At 42.7% G+C, this 18,455-nt stretch overlaps 1 protein-coding gene across 1 annotated transcript; it reads right to left on the reverse strand.

The window, feature by feature from the left end:
• Positions 1 to 227: 227 nt before the first annotated feature.
• Positions 228 to 11,281, reverse strand: LOC117844754 (glutamine-dependent NAD(+) synthetase). The gene is made up of 14 exons (XM_034725536.2): positions 10,876 to 11,281; positions 9,913 to 10,218; positions 9,353 to 9,576; positions 8,554 to 8,657; positions 7,724 to 7,858; positions 6,878 to 7,046; positions 5,350 to 5,485; positions 4,456 to 4,594; positions 3,629 to 3,805; positions 3,304 to 3,471; positions 2,122 to 2,217; positions 995 to 1,123; positions 668 to 924; positions 228 to 551 (listed from the first exon to the last, which is right to left on the reverse strand). The coding sequence occupies exons 1-13, from the start codon at positions 11,067 to 11,069 to the stop codon at positions 706 to 708; spliced, it is 2,196 nt and encodes a 731-aa protein (XP_034581427.1). The 5' UTR covers positions 11,070 to 11,281; the 3' UTR covers positions 228 to 551; positions 668 to 705.
• Between the last annotated feature and the right edge of the window lie 7,174 nt (positions 11,282 to 18,455).

Below are 18,455 nucleotides of genomic sequence, written 5' to 3' on the forward strand. Positions count from 1 at the left end.
ACGTAAGCATTTTTGTCCAGCATGGCCTAAGCTCGCTAGGATTTGGCCCGCCCACGATGACTATGAGACTAGAGCATGGTCAGCCCACGATGACTATGAGACTGGAGCATGGTCAGCAAAAACCAAATCCGACAAAAATTCGGATCGACCCGAGCCCGTCCAAACAATTTATTTAATTTATTTTTCAACTAAAAAAGAGCGGGAGCCTAGCACGAAAAAAGCCAGAGTTAACACCAAACACACTTTGCAATTAGAAAGGGCACTTACACAAAGGACGAAATGTTAGTTTAGTTTTAGCTGATCCTTACAGTCATATTCTTTTCTGTTCACTTCAGGTCGAACAATTTGATTAGTAAAAGGATTCTAATCTTATTTTCACATTTACTTTAGTTGCCACGCCGTGTTACAGAGCCTACATTTTGCATCATTGGCTCAATTTGTGCTACCAGAACAACTTCAGCTCTCTTATACTTGGCAGAGAGAATGCAATACAAGGGAAGCAAACAGACAAATTTACATCAGTAGCTCGTCTTGGGTGGAGGTGCATTATTCTGTGGAAGAAAAAACCAAATATGAAAAATCCATTAATACTTCAAAGTTAGTGCGGAAATGGTATGCTGGTAGAGCAAAATTTGCAACGAGAAGTAATGAATCGCTGAAGCTTTACCTTGAGGAGCCAACTTTCATGTGTTAGTAAGGTTCTCTTTAGAACCCAACACTGGGATTGGCGGCTCCTGCCGCCACAACTCCCATTCCACTTCCTTGCACACCCTGTTCTGTCGCCTGCCCTTCTGCACGAGTTTCCCATTTGCCATCTTTGTCCATCTCTTGCGCGAGCTCATTGATCTTCCGAAACTGGTAGGGCCACCTTGAGTTGTATAGAAATTGGCGAAGGTCAAACCTGTTATCCTCTGGTGAATAACTCTGCAAAAGTGGCACAGGGGTTAGAGCAGCACAAAACATCTTGCGCCAATAAAATGTAATAGATCAATACCTCAGCATGATAAGATGGTGTCAAAACAGTCATCTTATGCCGATTTATGGAATAGTATTTGAAGAAGTGCTTCACTTTGTCAGCCACTTCAGAGGGAGATAATCTCCCACACCAACTGTGGCACAGATTCTGCAGAAGTTTGTATAGCACCATAACTTAGGGGGCCAATGTTCAAACTTCAAACACATTTGCAAAAGCAATTATGTATTATTTGAAAGTTCAATTTAAGATGGTTGCAAAATATAGATTCATACACACAATCGATGTTTTTTTAGTTTTTGGCAAAGCAGAAGACAACAGTTAATCTAAAGCTACATGGGATAAGTTTCATATTCCCAAGGGAATAGAACTGTCTCTATTTGATTCCACAAAAGTTTATAGAAAATGTTTAGGTTCCAAATAATTAAGTCTAAGCATTAACTTAACATTGGTAGAAGCCTTATTTTTCATGCTTCAAAAGCAGTTTTCAATCATTTAGTACTCCTACATGTGACTGGAGAGGGGTAGAAATATAGGGCAAAAATTGCTGACAAAAAGGATTTTGCACAATTGGTCGTGATAAACATTAGGGTAACAGATAAAATGGATTTTGCACAACATAGAAGCCCCTACAAACAGGCAAGTCATTATACATGTATAAATTTATATCTTTGCTTAAAAAATAGCTATGAAAATGATATCCCACATAATACCTGTCAATATTCTGATAAAGCCAGCCAAACAGACAGCATATAAAAATTCGAAGTGCACAGTGTATGGCAATGATAGCATAAGTCATGTGTGTTGCGTGTAGTTGGTGGTGCATGTGCACCTTATCTATCTATGTAGTAGCTACTTATTCCTAAATTACCCCTGCTACCTACCCCTGCCTTATCTCTATATGTACCCCCTCCCCACCCCACCCCCCCCAAAAAAAAAAAAACTGCTATCTATGTGTGGTTAATGAGAAAGAGATCATTTGGGCCAACAGGCAAAATGCAACTTTGACATGATAATAAGGAATAAAATATTCAAGTCTTGTTTGAGACAAAAGGAATTTTCTCTGATTCTTGTGAAAATTAAAGTTTTCTTATGCAAAACCCTGTGTTCTGACTTCTGAACAAGACCTCAAATATTGAAATGCATACCTGAAACATTGAAACAGGACCACATCGGAAAATTTTCCTTAACCTGCCATACACTGACAACTCCTCATATGTCATTCCCATGTCCACTTCATCCAACTGGTTACATATAATTATGGTCAAATGAGAAGAGTCAAGATAGACAAAAAGGAAATTAGTCAAGTTGACACGATATACTAACTTGGTAGCTGGTTCAGACAAGTTTTTAGAACTGAGATATGAGGATGATACAAGAACTAAACTGAACTAGTCCTGCTACAGTCTACAGGTATTGAAATAAAGATGGACAAAGAAAAAGGGATAACTAGCTATTAATGAGTATTCTAACCCAATGGATTGAAAATACTATAGCTAATTAGGTATGTCACTCCTTAGCAGTTTTATCAGGAGGAGAGCACTCTATATATTTTAATGTTTAAATTCATTAGAATTGTCCACATAAACATGCATTAGCCACAAGGGCATGGGAAATATCAATGAGCACCTCAATAGTAAGATATTATAGGAACTGCATAAAGAGAATCTAGGGTACTGGAAGTTTGACAAAGGTAAGATTCTGTAGCTTTCTAGCAAAGGAACTGCATAAAGAGCACCTCAATACAAGAAGTAATATGACACTGGAAGTTTCTGTAGCTTTCTAGTTTCTAGCAAAGACACAGTCCATGTATTCGCAAAATGCCATTTCACTTAATATGGAATCAAGGTAGCTGATACGAACAAAAAAAACATGATCAAAATAACAGCTACTCCCGAACAAAGAAGATCGATTAGAACAACTAGAATTGTCGAATGCATACAACTGATCTTCAAGGTCAACATTACCATATCAAGCAAAAATGCTTTGCAAATTAAGTCAGCACATGCATCATTTTTTCAGCACTTTTTGAACACAGTCAGACTCAATTGCAAACAGTGCAATATCAATTTTAGTATCCATATTACAACAGGCCTCATTCTGTTCAACCTTAGCCCTCTCCGGTTCATCCTTGACAATAGATCAGGAGAACTTAAGTTTTTTAACATTATGCGTGAACAAGCATGCATTAGCCCTACCATGCAAGCCTTAAGTTTTTTTTTTAAAAAAAACACAATTTTGCACTACAGAACTAGCAGATATATCAAATATGGCTTCTGATGATTTCTATGTAAATGTTGGAGATCAAGTTTATATGTATTTATGTGTACCTGATTGTAGTTTGCACGTATTGGCTCAAGCTCTGCAGTAGGTGGTGCAGATTCAACCTCAGCCAATGAAGAGTACTTAAGATGGATTGCTGCCCACCGTAAAAAAGCCCTCAGGTCTTGCTTACTAACACTGCCGATGGGGTTTATATCAGCCGAGCTGCAGTCATACTTAGTAAAGGAAGAACAATCTTATTATCATTTCCACACATCAACAAATAAGACATCCCAGACATAGAATTCATAAAGAGAATGTCATATCTGTTGGCTCTCTGTGCAGCCTTACATCTAAAAGCACATCTAAGTTGCACAATGTATGCCAGCTTACCTTTGTCAAATAACCACGTAACCCTTCATCAACATTTGAGCTTCCCAGAACAAGATAGAACCCAGATTTGTTGTGGACCCATGGCATAAGAGAAGCCATCATAAAGGCTAGAACCATCCTGATTCGAGCTTGAATATTTTGCAATCCCAGATTCTCAGTATTTGATCCCCCATCAACCTGAAGCAAACAAAAATGGTTTCAGGTAGTAAAATGGACTTGCTCAAAATTGGAAGTCAAATGGACCTTTTGGTCTGATATTTTTACCATTGAACGCTAGAACGGATGCCAAACAGCTGGATACCGCCAATCTTTAGATCCATTATTATTGCTAATGAGAACTTTTGGCCACTACAATTCGCCGAAACCCCTTGTAGTGATACCATTATATGAATATTCTAAAGCATATTAGATCTAGGACTGGTAACTTATGGGGATAGATTAGATATGATTGCTATCGGATATTGTACAGTATAAAAGTGTAATGATCCTGAGATGTAGGGGGTGGCAACTAGCAACTTGTGCCTGTGACTCCTTGTGGCTTGAGGTTAGGGCTAATCATTTCCCCCCAGAGGCCCAAAATACCAGTGGAGACTAGAGAACCGAATCCATACAAGATAAAGTCAAATAAGCCACCTAAGCCTAACTAATTGTCGAAGCTTGCATGACATAGCCATTAAGGGGTACTAAACAAAATTTCAGTTCATCTTTGTTAGACATAAACTAAGATTCTATGAAAAGGTGAATAAACATCAAGCCAGATATCTATGTTCCCGAGCTGCACTGCAATTACTTAGTAAATTTTAGCCACACCCGCACTGAACAAATACCTTGTAGCGTGGTCGCTTCCCAGTCAATCTTTCAAACAAGGAAAGAAAGGCAGATACTATACTATCAATGGGTACGTCAAAGTGGAATGAACCAATCTCCTCAGCTAGCCTTTTGGCACGTGATCTGGTATCTTCAGAACTGTACAGAACACAGCAATGTGAATAAAGCAAACTAACAATTTACAACTTCAACAAACAAAGTTTCTACATTACCACGGATAAGCTAGAATATAAATTAAAGAACAATGAATAAATAGCAGATATTTGCTGTTTAATGCTGTCAATTCATCTACTTTAAAATCATCACATAATTACCGTCTAAAATAATTAGAAGTTCAGTTCTGTGAGCAATTAGAAATGAAAACACTTCCATCAGAAGTAAAAATTTACAAACTTCAACTACTGCCATGAATGTGCCGCATACAATTTTTTAATTAAAAATGTGCATGTGTGCTTAAACTAAATTAAAAAAGGAAACATATGCACAGAGTTTGAAACAGAATGAAAAGAACTATGAATATATTTGCCATAATCCAATACAAGGATGGAAGCTCTCATTTATTTTGTAACTTCAGCTTTGAAGTTTTTTTCCCATACCAAGAAACTAGGGATTTTGTGCAAATATACATTGATGTCTCTGCTGCCAATTCCCCATGCAGTTATGGAGAATATGCCTAACTTTTGAACTTTCATGTTGATTCATATACAAGGTTATAAAACGGACTCATGCCCTCAGATCCAATACCATGCTGTTCATAAAAATTATAATATTGTTTAAGAGCACATGCAGTAGAAATAAGCATTGTAACATAGCCACTTGCAAAAGAATAATTTGATGCACATCAAAAGGTTAGGGCATACATTAGAACGAGGTCAGTAGAAAACAAAAGTCACCTGTTTTCAGTTCCCATGTAAACAGTGTAAAATAGACGTTTAGCCAGTTCTCTGCTGTCTGTGGGAATCTCCCCATCTTTATACTGCCCAATCCGCAGAGCATCTGCCTTAACTTGCTCATCTCCTTTCTCTATATCTGCATTTTGTTGATATGATTATTATTTCTTAATTCTTTTTGCAAGATTTGATCATTAATGAGGAAATAGGTACCATAATGAATCCCATAAGAATACTGTTAAAGATATGAAAGTATTGACAGCCAAAGCGATCACAATGAAAATAAGGTGTATACCCAAAGTGGCACACCTGTAAGTTAGTTTTGTGTGGGTGTTTTGGGTGCATTCTCTTTTTACTTTTGTTTCTCTTCTTCTTAATGGAATGACACAGCTCTTCTGCGCATTCAAGAGAAAAAAGGGTGTATACCCAAATAAATCGAAAAAATGCCAAGGGTCTCACAAGAAAAACTGTAGATGTCATAGCATAACACAAACTGCAGGTGGAGAGAATGTATCACAATTAAAAATGTGAGTTAGGCCAACTGCATGCATCCATATACCCAAGGTTATTAACCACAGAGTAACGGTTTCATATGCTCCACAGTTTTGTCTAATGTTGTCATCAGCGGGATTTCTGTCTGATAAGGCATTAGCAGAAAGTTCACATCTCTAACGTAGTGACGGCGATTTATTAGTTGTCACCAATTAAAAAAGAACAAAAAGAACCAGGACAGGAACCCATAGGCACATTTACTTTAGCCACCATATAGTTACTAGATAATACCTTCTCAGGGTGGTAGGAGTAACCAAACTATATAATTTGAAGTCTAGTAAGTATGGATCGAGTAATCAAGAGGAATTTTCTTGAATATGCAGGAGAGTTGTCTATCATTTACTGGTTAGAGTCCAAGTCTTTAGCATGTTTTTCAGTTGGTTAGTTGCATGCCCAGTCAGCTGGCCTCTTTAGGAGCCATTAGGGCCATGATCTACAGCCCACTTCAGACATTAGTTTGTTACTAGTTTTGCTATAGATAAAGGAGAAGAAAACCGAAAAGCTGCGGCTTCATTGCAGCACAATGTTCAGCGCACTTCTAACAGAGGAACTAGCGCACAAGAAACTTAGCTCAATAACTCTAATCAACGAGATATTTGACAACTAGTCAAGTAGGAAGGGATCAAATGTGACCAATTCACAAACTCAGGTTATAGCAGCTCAAGTGCTGATGTATTGCTTCAGTATCTTTTCATTTGACCATCGTGCAGTTCCATGACATTTGAGATGTATTAATTTTGATGTCAGAAGATCTACTTCGCTTTAATTTCCTATGCCATGACACGAACCATAGTGTTACTTGAACGGCGTTGAAAAACACAAATATCTACAGATTCATGGTCAGTTGGCTTTCACATCCCTAAATGTTACACTATGCATCTAGGCACCCGTCAGCTCTCCTGCAAACTACATTTCAAAGACATCTCAAAGAATCTTCTGCTAAAACAGGGGAAAAAGGATGGCGACAAGTAGATCTGACCTTTTATGACAAGCTGGCACATGCACCCGACTATTGCTGCAACAGATGAACTATCCGCACCACCAGAAAGTGGAAGCAAAAATCCTGATGCTTGACTCCTCCTTAAATAATCCCATAACCAACAACTAGGTCCAAAAGCAATCTCCTCTTCAGGACAGTGATACATAATCTGCAAAGTCAACAATAGATGTGATAGAAAAGGTTACTCCTAAAACCCTTCAGCACAGCATTCACAATGATACACCAGTGTACTGCAAGGGGTCCAGAGTCCAGACTCCAGTGAGATACAAGGAAGAATTTAATCTATGAGCACTTAGTAAAACGAAAATGAGAAGATACTAATGATTTTATGTAATGTTTTTCTCAGCCTAAAGCAGAGATGTTCAAACAGACTGTTGACAGTAGCTACAATATTTGAAGGAAGGAACTTTAAAAAAATAAGCCCAAGATGCTCTGCAGTACGTTTTTGTTCTGCACTACACAGAAAATTTAACCAAGGATTGTGAAATTCCAAACCCAAGAATGGCTAAGCATTAGGACATCAATAAAATGGGCTCCAAGCATTGGCCCCTATCTTAGTCCAATTCAAGATTAAGTGATTAACAAGTGGGGTTCTACTGTGAAATTCTTTTAAAAATACATTAGTTGTTATATATGATGTACGGTTAGCTACACAATCAGGTGAATGGTCTATTATTGTTAAGAGTCACAATACTAAACACTCTAACAGTGGACTAAAAGAATGCCCGAGTCCCTTTCAGATTTGGTAAAAAAAAACAATCACCAAATAATATTCCATATCGAAGTATCATAGGAAAAATCTCAGATATTGGAATGACAACTAACCTGAACTGGACTTGTTGGAACCATTCCATTCCGAAATGATTGGCAAAGCTTATATGGTACCTTCACATAAGGTACATTTGTTCTGTGGCTTGCTTGCTCCCTGAAACTAGAAACAGATGCTCGATAACTCGATACCTGGTTGCACAAAAGAACGATTAGCTGTGCCCTAATACAACTCATATTTGCATTAAAGCTGCAGCAAGGTAACTAGAAATTTACAGCTCCAAGCGTAAAGCTTCAGAGATGTAGTAAAGTGGAATCAAAATGGACAATGGAGAACTGTAAATAGGCAAACACTCAATAAGAAGTTTCTGAATAGATGTGAAGAATAAGTAAAATCAGGGAATGGATATACCAGGTTGGCAAGATAACAACTGAACTCAATATGCGCCCATAATAATGCGATAAATTTTAACAAATATTCTTTCTATGCAGACAGGACAAAAGAAAGGAAAGGTGTTTCAGAATTCAGATGTGGATATAGAAAAATTGGGTTGACTTCTAGCTGAATGCGTCGTTTTCGCCTCAACCCACCTTACCAATTTTTGGTAGGGTCCAAAGAATTTGGCACTTACTTGGATTGTTGGGAAAAAAAATTTAACGCCCTGGCCCTATGTCACACTAAAAATTATTTGTCCATCCTGGGCTCCTGGCAACCTCATGAGCAATATGGACAACATTTTTTGAATGGCCAACAATTTTCATCAAGTGTGGTGGGGCAAAAACCAAAGAATGATTTTTTGTACAACTAAAGGTAGAGAAAGAAAGGAACAGGAAGCACTCACAGGATTATGCTAACACAAAAATCACCTAAAGGATTTAGAACTTACAGCATCAAGATCCACCAGGGCATCCATCACTTCAACATCCTTTAATGAGAATTGAGATCCCTGGGCTACCAAATCACCATTTACCGCAATGCAGCAGCAACCATCTAGTGGGGGACATTTAGAACAAACTGTCAATTTCCCTGAATGAATATGATCAACATAACATACTATTGCAGAATTAAGGAAGAAAGGGCCAAATCAGGAATGTCATTCAGAAGCCATAAAATGGATACGCATAATTAGTGAATCTTCTGTAAACAGCTCTATAAGAAGCCACTTCAGTTCCAAAAAAAAAAAGAACAATTAAATTTCAGTGCACAGTAATACATGATCAAGGATAACCATCTGTTAACCCAGCAACCAGCATCTATGAGGTACAGAAAAGCACATGAGTTATTTCTAGAAAGAATACTTTCAAAAATTCTATTCAGATTATAACAGCCCTCTGACGGTCTACCCAAAACCACCAGGTCCAAACTGCCATGTTATGTATCCTCCATATAAGTTGCTGTACTACAACCTCCAACAAATTAAAGGGAGTGAAAGGCATTCCGCTTCTCATTTTTGGGTGCGCAATGGATAATATCATGTGAATGTAGTAAGCAGCCATTTTTGTCAAGTAAAAGAATAAAAAAAGACATGAATGTTGCATGGGAAATAATAACAAATTGGTTGACACGTTTTAACACTTAAGATGAGAAAAGAGAATCGTATCATAAATCAGGTAATAAAAAACACATTTGCAAGAATCCAAACAAGAGCCTTTTTTTTAACAAAGCAAGAGCCATTTTTGAGATACCATAATAAAGGCGGCCACCATCACATCCCTGCTGATTAGCATACATGTAAACACCACCACATGTTTGGGTTGCATTCCTTATGGAATCAATCCGAAGATTGAGCTTCCTCAGCTGATGGTGGCTTCCACTTGCATTCATGAAAACCTCAACACCATTCAATGCTAAGTCAATCCGAGGAGCATTTGCTGTAAAGAGCTCTTCGCAGGTTTCAGCAGCCAAAGATCTGGATGTAACAATTAAGAAAAACGTGAAATAGATCAAATAGTAACTGATACTTAAGCAATGCTTTATCATCATTTAACATACAAATTATCACAGAGAATATGTACATTCACTAGTTTATGAAGCACATAGAAAGTGAGAATTTCCAATTTCATTCCAATATACAAATCAATTTGAAAAAAAAATGTTTCAATGAATATCTTTGACACCATGTACAGGACAAAATTGACTTTTAAATCAGTGGAAACAAACGAATGGTCTTCTCTACATGTTCACTAGAAAAGTAGTAAGTTGAAATTACATCCAAAAGGTAGAAACCAAGCAGCATTGTACTTACACATCTAAAAACTGCATGTAACCATAACCAAAAGGTACAGTATCCTGGGATATAGCCTCTGAGACTTCAATTGGGAGTTGAAACTCAACAATCTCATCTTTAAATGTCCAAGCAGAAAACCACCGAAATTCCCTATAATTTCCATCATTTGCAAGGGACATCTTTGGTCGAATCATGATTATCTTGCGATTTAGGCAGAAGACCTGGCAATTATACCGTACACTATTGAAAATAACTGGCATTCCTATGCTGCATAAGATGTTGTCTGTATAGTCCCCAGTTAAAATGTCCTTTAAGCACTCCCATCTGCAGATTGATACACGGTAGTTAAGAGGAAAAAACTGCATATCATTTCAAATGGTGCATAAATATACGGACATTAAAACTCAAAACAGGAGTAATATAGTGTCTTAAAAAATAAGCACTACATATTCATCACTTCTATCAAGCTAAAAGGAATGGTTTAATGTCTTTGAATTCAGAAAAATACACCTTAAATAGCATGGGCCATTTGGTTGCTCTGCCATACATTCAGTTTCTGAGATATCAATTTAAGTTTTCTTTGCATGTTCTTTGCTAGCGCGTAGAAACAATTTTTCCTAGACAAGACTGATCTTAAACAAATTAATGTTTCCTGAAACTTTCTGACAGCAAAGCTGATTCTATTCTACCAAAATGAAGTGGAAGTAACTGAATCGACCTAAGTGAAGTAGAAGTGATTCTACCAGAGTGCAGTAGAAGTAGCTGATCCTACCAAAGTGTAACTAGTAGATTCCCCAAATCACGGAAAGATTAAGGTTCCAGCACATGAATTGCTATTGTGGGTCCAAATGAAAATAGTAGTGCTGACTATTTCCCTCCAGCAAGCCGGTAATCAGGAGGAGCTCGGTAGCATCCATATGACCCATGGGGTCGAGCCGAGACAAGACGAGAGGAGAGGGGAGGCAGGAGCTGACGGCGTACGCGTGCGCGGTGGTGTCCTGCTCGAGGAAGTGGTCCTCGCAGCCGTAGCCGGTGAGCTCGAGCTCGGGGCCGACGCGGACGGCGGCGCCGGCGGCCTTGGCGCGGGCGATGGACTCCTTGACGTTGCGGAGGTTGGTGTCGAAGTCCATCGCCCACTGGTTGAGGTTGCACGTGGCGACACGCAGCAGCCTCATCTTGCCCGCCGCCCCGCTTCTCCTTCCTCCTCCCAAATCGAGACCGCCGGCCCGCGCCGGGAGGAGGCGAATCTCCCTCGGCGGCGGCGAGGTACGCCGGTTCGGAGCGCGCGGGAAGAGGACGCAAAGCGACGGCGGCGGCGACGGCGAAGGGCGAAGAATGTTTTGGCTTTTTGTGGCTGTGGTGGGGCCCGGTGAGACGAGCAAAGCGAAGGCACGGGAGGCGTGGGCGGCTCCGAATCAGAACCTTACGCTGCATGTTGGTTGTTTTAACTATGTTATTTCTTGATCTCAAGAATTCAATCGCAAAGAAATTGGCTCCGGCCGTCAATTAGGATTTAGGACATCGCTCAAAGAAGTGAAGAACTGCATGGGCGGTTCCCTGTTGATCTTCAGAGTTGTACACATTTCTTTTGGATTTTCGCATCGAAATGCGAACACACCGTCCTCACAAAACTCGCAATCAAATGGATGCCTACGGTAAAAGAATTCAAATTCGAATTGAAAAGCTGAATGCATCCGGAAGCAAAAATACTTGCTACATCTAGATAGATTTTTTTACTTTAAAAAAATAGAAAATATGTAGGTATGTTGCTACGAGCTAAAACTATCTCGGTCAATCGTATAACTTCGTTCATTTTTATATTCTTAATATCCATCTTTCAAATCATCGATCTTTAATCTAATCTTTAATTATTTCCGTTCAAACCCAAATATGAAGACCCTTTACGTATTCAATTCTCTTTCTATGTTCCCCAAGACTATTTTCGAATTCACAAATCGTTTAATGATCAAATCTTGTCCTCCTCTTACTTGCACCGCATCACCCCATCACGGAAGCCAGCAAGCCCAGCCCGTTATTTCTGTCAAAATCGGCCTAATCCATCTCTCTCGCTCCATTTTCCTTAGATTTTAATTTTTTTTCCTTAATACAATTGCGGTTTTGCTCTTTATTTTTTAAACTTTGTAATTTCATCCTTTACTTTACACCAAGATACGTTTGGTTCCGACCACAGGACAGGACGACCGCATTTTTTTTGAGGGTGTTCAGTTGGGGGACATCTGATACGGGATTATTCCTCAGGTTACGCGGGATGACCCCATCCCACTTCGTCCCGTCGCAACCCGTTTCGTTCCATCCCCACGCGCAGTGCGAGGCGATTCGAGGTGCGACGCAGGATGAGGCAAGGCCGAGCGGGGAGAAGCTCCAACGGCGGTGGACCTTCGCGGGCGGTGCGGCGGGGCCTGAGGACGGGACGATGCCAGCGCCTGGAACGTCAGCACGATGCCCGTCGGCAGGAGGTCCGATGCGCTCGACAGGGCTGGCCGCATCGACGCATTTGGCGCAGCTGCCTCGGGCGGCGGTGGCTTCGCCGGAGCATCCTGAATAGAAGAGGATGTTTGTTGGCTTGACGTAGCGTTGTCCATGGCACCCACGCGGGCGGCGTGGCGTGGATCGAGGGCGGCGGGGTGGAGCACCGCGGGCACCATATCCAGCGCGTCTGGTGCCCGAGCTTGGTGGGGGCGAGCTCCCCGGGCATCACGGCCAGGGCCCAAGGCCGCGAGGTGGAAAACCGCGAGCGACGGGGCGAGACCCGAGGCCGGTGGGTTGAGCTCCCCGAGCGGCGAGGCTGGAGGTCCCCGAGCTGGGTAGCTACGCCACCGGACCGAGGAAGAAGAGAAGTTTTTTTATTTTTAACCCTTTTTTATTTATTTTTAAAAATAACCTCACCGGACTTTAATTTGCGCGGCGTAACCCTTTTGGCCGCGCCAAACCGCCTGACGCGGCAGGAACACGCTACCGCGCTGCATGCACTGACGCGGCGGCCCCTGCCACGCTGGCGCGGCGAGTCGCGGCTCCAGGTGGGCGCTGACGTGGGCGGGCGTTCGCCGCGCCAGCCCGCCTGGCGCGGCAGGACCTCCACTAATTCCGCGCGCCGGCTCCCTTCCTCCTCCCTCCCTCCTTTCTTCCTCCTCCAGACACACCAGCGCCCTTAGCTTGTTGCGCCGGCCCCCACCCCCCACCCCCAAAACCACCCAAAATCCAGCGATTTGGGTGGGGACAAGTAGTGGAAATCGATCCCTGGTTCGTGTGGAAGGTATTCCCCTACTTTTTCTCGTGTTTTATCGTTGCATTTGGTAGATCAGAGGATGTTTAGGTGACTTAGGGTTAGGTTAGTGATTTGAATTTTGAATGAAATGCAATGGTATTTTGTGTTAGATGATACGTAGTTCATACGCAATTGAGTCTCTGCCCGCGATATTGACGTGTAGAACTTGTTGAATGCTTCGATTTAGGTATATATTCATCCAATTGTGTGGTTTACAGGACATGTATTTTTTTATATCTAGTCTCATATTTTTATTCCTTAATATAGTTGCTATAGTTGATATGTTTCAGTGTTTGTATTTTGTAGATCGAGTGTTTACATTTTATCAAAATGATGTATATAGCTCGTATGGATTACGTGTGTAAAGTTTATTTGTGTATTAAATTTGTTGCACTTGATGTCCAGGTGAGATGACATCGTTTGGTTGTGAATACAAGCGGCGTAGGTGGTATGTGCGTTATGTGGGCGAGTCCAATGGTGCTAGTCCCGTACCTCCTACCCTTCCGGTACCTCTTTGTAGATGTGGCGCGCAAGCAGAGGTGAAACAATCAAGGCATCCAAAAACAGCCGGAAGAGCCTTCTATGTATGCAAGTGGACTTTTGATCCAATGCCTGCCGCACCTTGTGATTTCTTTCAGTGGATCGATGGACCTGACAAATATGATCCTAGGATCCGCCTATTCCCATATCATAGCACAGAGCTTAAACCATACCATCAGTTTAGGCGTTGGGTTCCTCCTCCACCAAACCCACCTAGGATGACCGAAGAGGAGAAGCAGGAGGCTGCTTGTAGGCGTGTGAGGGATCCTCCCATGTGCAAGTGTGGTGTTCCTGCTAAGCTTATGCGTCCTAACTTAGGGGATCCACCTAAGTTTACTCCATTCTTTCGATGCTCCCTAAAGACTAATATAAGTATATTACGAGAATATTAGTATGTCGTTTAGCTAGCAGTTATAATTTTGCAGTATATTGTTCATACTTTTACTTGATGTTATTGCTTGGAAGTTGGAGCAGCGTTTTGTAGATACTTTACGTATGAGTAGTTCACGTCACGGTTTTTTTGCAGGATGGGTGGCCGTTGTGTGATTTCAATGAGTACATATACGGCCCAATGGCAATGTGGCCAACGGAGGAGCAAGTGCAGGAGTTCGAAAGTGGAAAGGCACCGTGGCCATGTGTGTCCTCTCCTAGTGATAGATGCAAGTGTGGTATATTGGCAACAGAAGGTGTGGTGCCTTCTGAACTTGGATATGGTTCGTTCTGTGGAAATGCACATGGCGATTACTGGGTTAGTAACTACTCGTCTCTTATGTGTTATGAAGGTTGGAACTTGTTTCAAATTTGTAAGAATATTGAATTGTTGTTGCAGGAGGGAAGGACATGTGATTGGGAAGATTTTTGTGGTCGATATGATTTGTTATTAAAGTTGGGAAATACATCGGAACCATGGAAGTCAAGGAAACAACAAGAAATTAAAGAAAAGATTAGGAAGGAGTATGATGTGCCTAATCCTGACGACGACTTGCTTTGGGGGAAAATATATCAAGATATGGTGCATGAGACTGGAGTGGAACCTGAAGGACTTTATGCAAGGGAAAATATTATTAAGTATTGGAGGTAAAATAGATCCAAGTATCCACGACCTCTAACTGAAAATGAGAAGAGAGAAAATAGGAGAAAGTTGCAGGAGGAGAGGGAGTTGGAGAAACAAAGGTTGAGGGAGGAAAGAGATCGCTTAGATTATGTGGTTGATCCGAATGTGAAATACCCTGAGGGTTCATGGGAACAATATTTGCAGCAAGTTAGGGCAAGAAAGAGAAGGATTGAAATGGAAGAGTTACAACAAAAAGCGGAAGAGGCACAGATGGAGACGATGAAGGCTCTTGTTGCCGATTTACCTGTTGGTAAGGTTAATGTCGATAAGAAAGGCAAGGGAGTTGTTGTTGCCGGAGATGATGATGATGATGATGATGATGATGACGACGAGTTACTATATGAAGGTGACTCGGACTAGATGAACGTGTTGATGTAGCTGGATCATGTTTCTCTGTAGCTGTGAAAACTATGTTCTTTTATGAGAAAATTATGTTTATGTTTATTTTGGGAACTACAACTAGTTGTCAAAAACTATTTTCATTTCCGAGAGAACTATGTTCAAACGCATCAAAGTTTGCTCTCCGAGCTAGTAGTCAGCGCTAGAGTGTGAAAAAAATAGTAGTAGCTTCGATGAGATCGATGATTTGGATGGAGGACGAGGAGGAGTGGGCGGTGGAAGAGGAGGAAGGCATAGCGCTGGTAGAGCGGGTGTACTTGAAGGTATTTGTGATGCAATAATAGTAGAAGACGAAGTTCGAATGGGGAAATACGTACCCCTAACATGTAATGCACGTGTGTGTTATTCTTATCCATGATTGCGCACCGGTCTGATCTAATCCTATTGCAGAACACTTTGTGGGCGTCTTGTCAGTACCATGTGCCTTGTGTTAAATGTAGCCAGAATTACCGGGCCTACTAATACATATTATTCTCTATCCTAACCACGGGCTTGCTGCGCCTCTCCGCCTGGCGAAGCAGAAATGCGCTGGTGGCAGGGGAGGGGGCTTGCCGCTGAAAGTTCGGTTGGTGGGGGCCGTCCCGCGGCAAACGAAACGAACCGCCACAAGGGATGGTGTGGGGCCTTGCCGCGCCAGGCGGCCTAGCGCATCAGGACTGAGGTGCCGCGCCACCTGCACCAAACTTTCAGTAGGTTTCGGGCGGGGGGGGGTCTTGCCGCGCCAGGCGGCCTGGCGCGTCAGGATTGAGGTGCCGCGCCACCTGCACCAAACTTTCAGTAGGTTTCAGTCGGGGGGGGGGGGGGGGTTTGCCGCGCCAGGCGGCCTGGCGCGGCAGGAGTAAGGTGCCGCGCCAGCCGGCCTGGCGTGGAAGGAGGCAGTTGCCGCGCCAACTGCACCAAACTTTCAGTAGGTTTCGGTCGGGGGGGCTCGTGCCGTGCCAGGCCGCCTGGCGCGGCAGGAGTCGGGTGCCGCGCCAAACGCAACGACCTTTCAGTAGGTTTCGGGCGGGAGGTCAGTAGGTTTTCGGGGGGGATGGGGCGTCAATTTTAGTAACCTTTCCATAGGTTTCGGCCTAGGAGGGTGGGGCGGGGCATCAGGACCGCGCTGCACAATCTGAAATGTATTTTTGTTCTAAACGTTTACGAAAAAATACACGAACTACAAGTACATCATGGAGCAAACATATAACATTGTACGGACATAAAAAAACGTAACAACCAACTTAGTCTTTTACAAACGTGATATGAATAAACCTAACAAACAACTTATGGAATAATTGCGCACATGCTAGGTTCAGTGTCGTGACCGCCGCTCATCCAGAGGGCTAAAAGGATCTCTTGGGCGACGCTCCCTCCTTGGATGCGTGGGCAGCACATTGGCGCTGCCAACGTCGGTGTGGTCCCAGGAACGACGACGCCGGCGTGGCAACCGGGTACGAGTTGCAGGTTCCTATGGAATAATTGGGCACAAATCATAAAATTTGTATGACACTTCGGGAGCGAACATTAAAATGTATAATTGAATTTGGAGAAACTTGTGAATATACCTGGCTGGACTCTCCCTGCGTCTGAGTCACAGGTGGAGCATCGTGAGAAATCTCGAGTTCCTCACCATACGTAGGGTCATCATCCTCAGACTGCTCACCTTCCGAGTCCTCGCTTTCCTGAGAGGATGCGGGTTCCTTACCTCGCGATCTCCTGCTAGGACCTGCTGCAGTGGACGGTGTTGCAGCCCTGGGGGTAGTCGCCAATGCAGTCCGACGTGATCCTGAAGAAGTACCCTGGACATTGCCCCCGTCGTGCGCATCTGAGGATGTCATGCAGTTCATCCTCATAGACATTCGCCTGCAACTTTTACGAACCCTCTGCCATATATTCACGACTATGTTATTGATGGTTACAAAGATAGTACGAGTATAAGTGAAAATTAGTTTGAGCTTCTACCTCTGCAAAAGCACGAAGCAGACTATCACCTTCCCCAACAGCGTGCTCCATAATCACACCCGCCTCGTTTGAGAGCCTTGCAAGCTGCTGTCCCTGCATGCAGGAGTTTTCATTCCATAAGTGATCAATGTGACGATACTATAATTACAAACCGAAATCTTACCATGTAGTCGTGGAGAGGTGCACGCTCAGGCTGTGTCCCATGGCGTGTCACCGTGTCGTACGCGTCAGCTATGTCAGCGTCATCATCAGACGGTGCATCCTCAATGGGCACATTAGTCCAAGATGGTTTCACTTTGGTTCTCGTCGAAGTACAGTACCATCTTATGTACTCATTGTTTGGTCGCCAGTACGGTCCACCTTCAGGATCGCATCCTTGCTTGTTCTGCCACAGGAGGAGGTACTGGTCATGCTTCACCCTCCAATCATTCTCCTTGTACCGCTTTCTGCGGTCGATACTGCATCAGAAATTAGTGAAGTATTAGTATAACATGTTAATTGCGTTAATTGAATAGCCTCCAATAGTTATTTATTCCTGCGTACCTGTGCAGCTGCTGCGAAGTCAATAATTTCAAAGGAGTGCACGGTTGCATCCTCCCAAACTGCCGCATCACCCTATGCGGCATATGAAACTCTACCACGTAGTACAGTATCATTGGGGTCGTGCACCTCCACAGCTCTCTGTCTCTGTAGCACGTCGGTGAAAAGACGATATGGCTAAGCTGCTCACGGTCATACGGTTTCCATTCCACCTTCAAACATTTTCACGCAATACTTATTTCATCTACCATTATACGCAAGTTAGCTTAAAAAACTATGGTTAGCAAATTACCTGGTGCTGCGTGAGAACATCAAACTCGTTCGTGTAGGCCCTATAGCGCCTATCCGGATTGCCACGAACGGGCCGCACATGCTTCCACACGTGATAGAACGTGGGAAGAGCATCGTCTCGATGCCATGGCTGAAATTGCAAGTAAGTCCAATTGGTCACATGATACAATAGTTTTTCGAACATTAACGTAGAAAAAGGAATTAGCCGTTGTGACTTACATCGACACGGAGGCGGGAAGGTCGACCCACGGGCATTCGCTCCCAAATCCAAATCTGGAGCATATAAGTGCACCCTCCAACATTGGAATCTCTCGCTGTGCGCCGGCAAGCCTCACATAACTGTCTGTACAGCCAGGCAAGAGCCGCTGAGCCCCAACTGTAAGTGGCTATGTTTTCCCAAACCTGACCTAGAATGGGGAGAACCGTCCACGATACTGTGTTCCCAGC

The sequence above is a fragment of the Setaria viridis genome, chromosome 2, assembly GCF_005286985.2.
Source record: "Setaria viridis chromosome 2, Setaria_viridis_v4.0, whole genome shotgun sequence".
Classification (NCBI taxonomy): domain Eukaryota; kingdom Viridiplantae; phylum Streptophyta; class Magnoliopsida; order Poales; family Poaceae; genus Setaria; species Setaria viridis.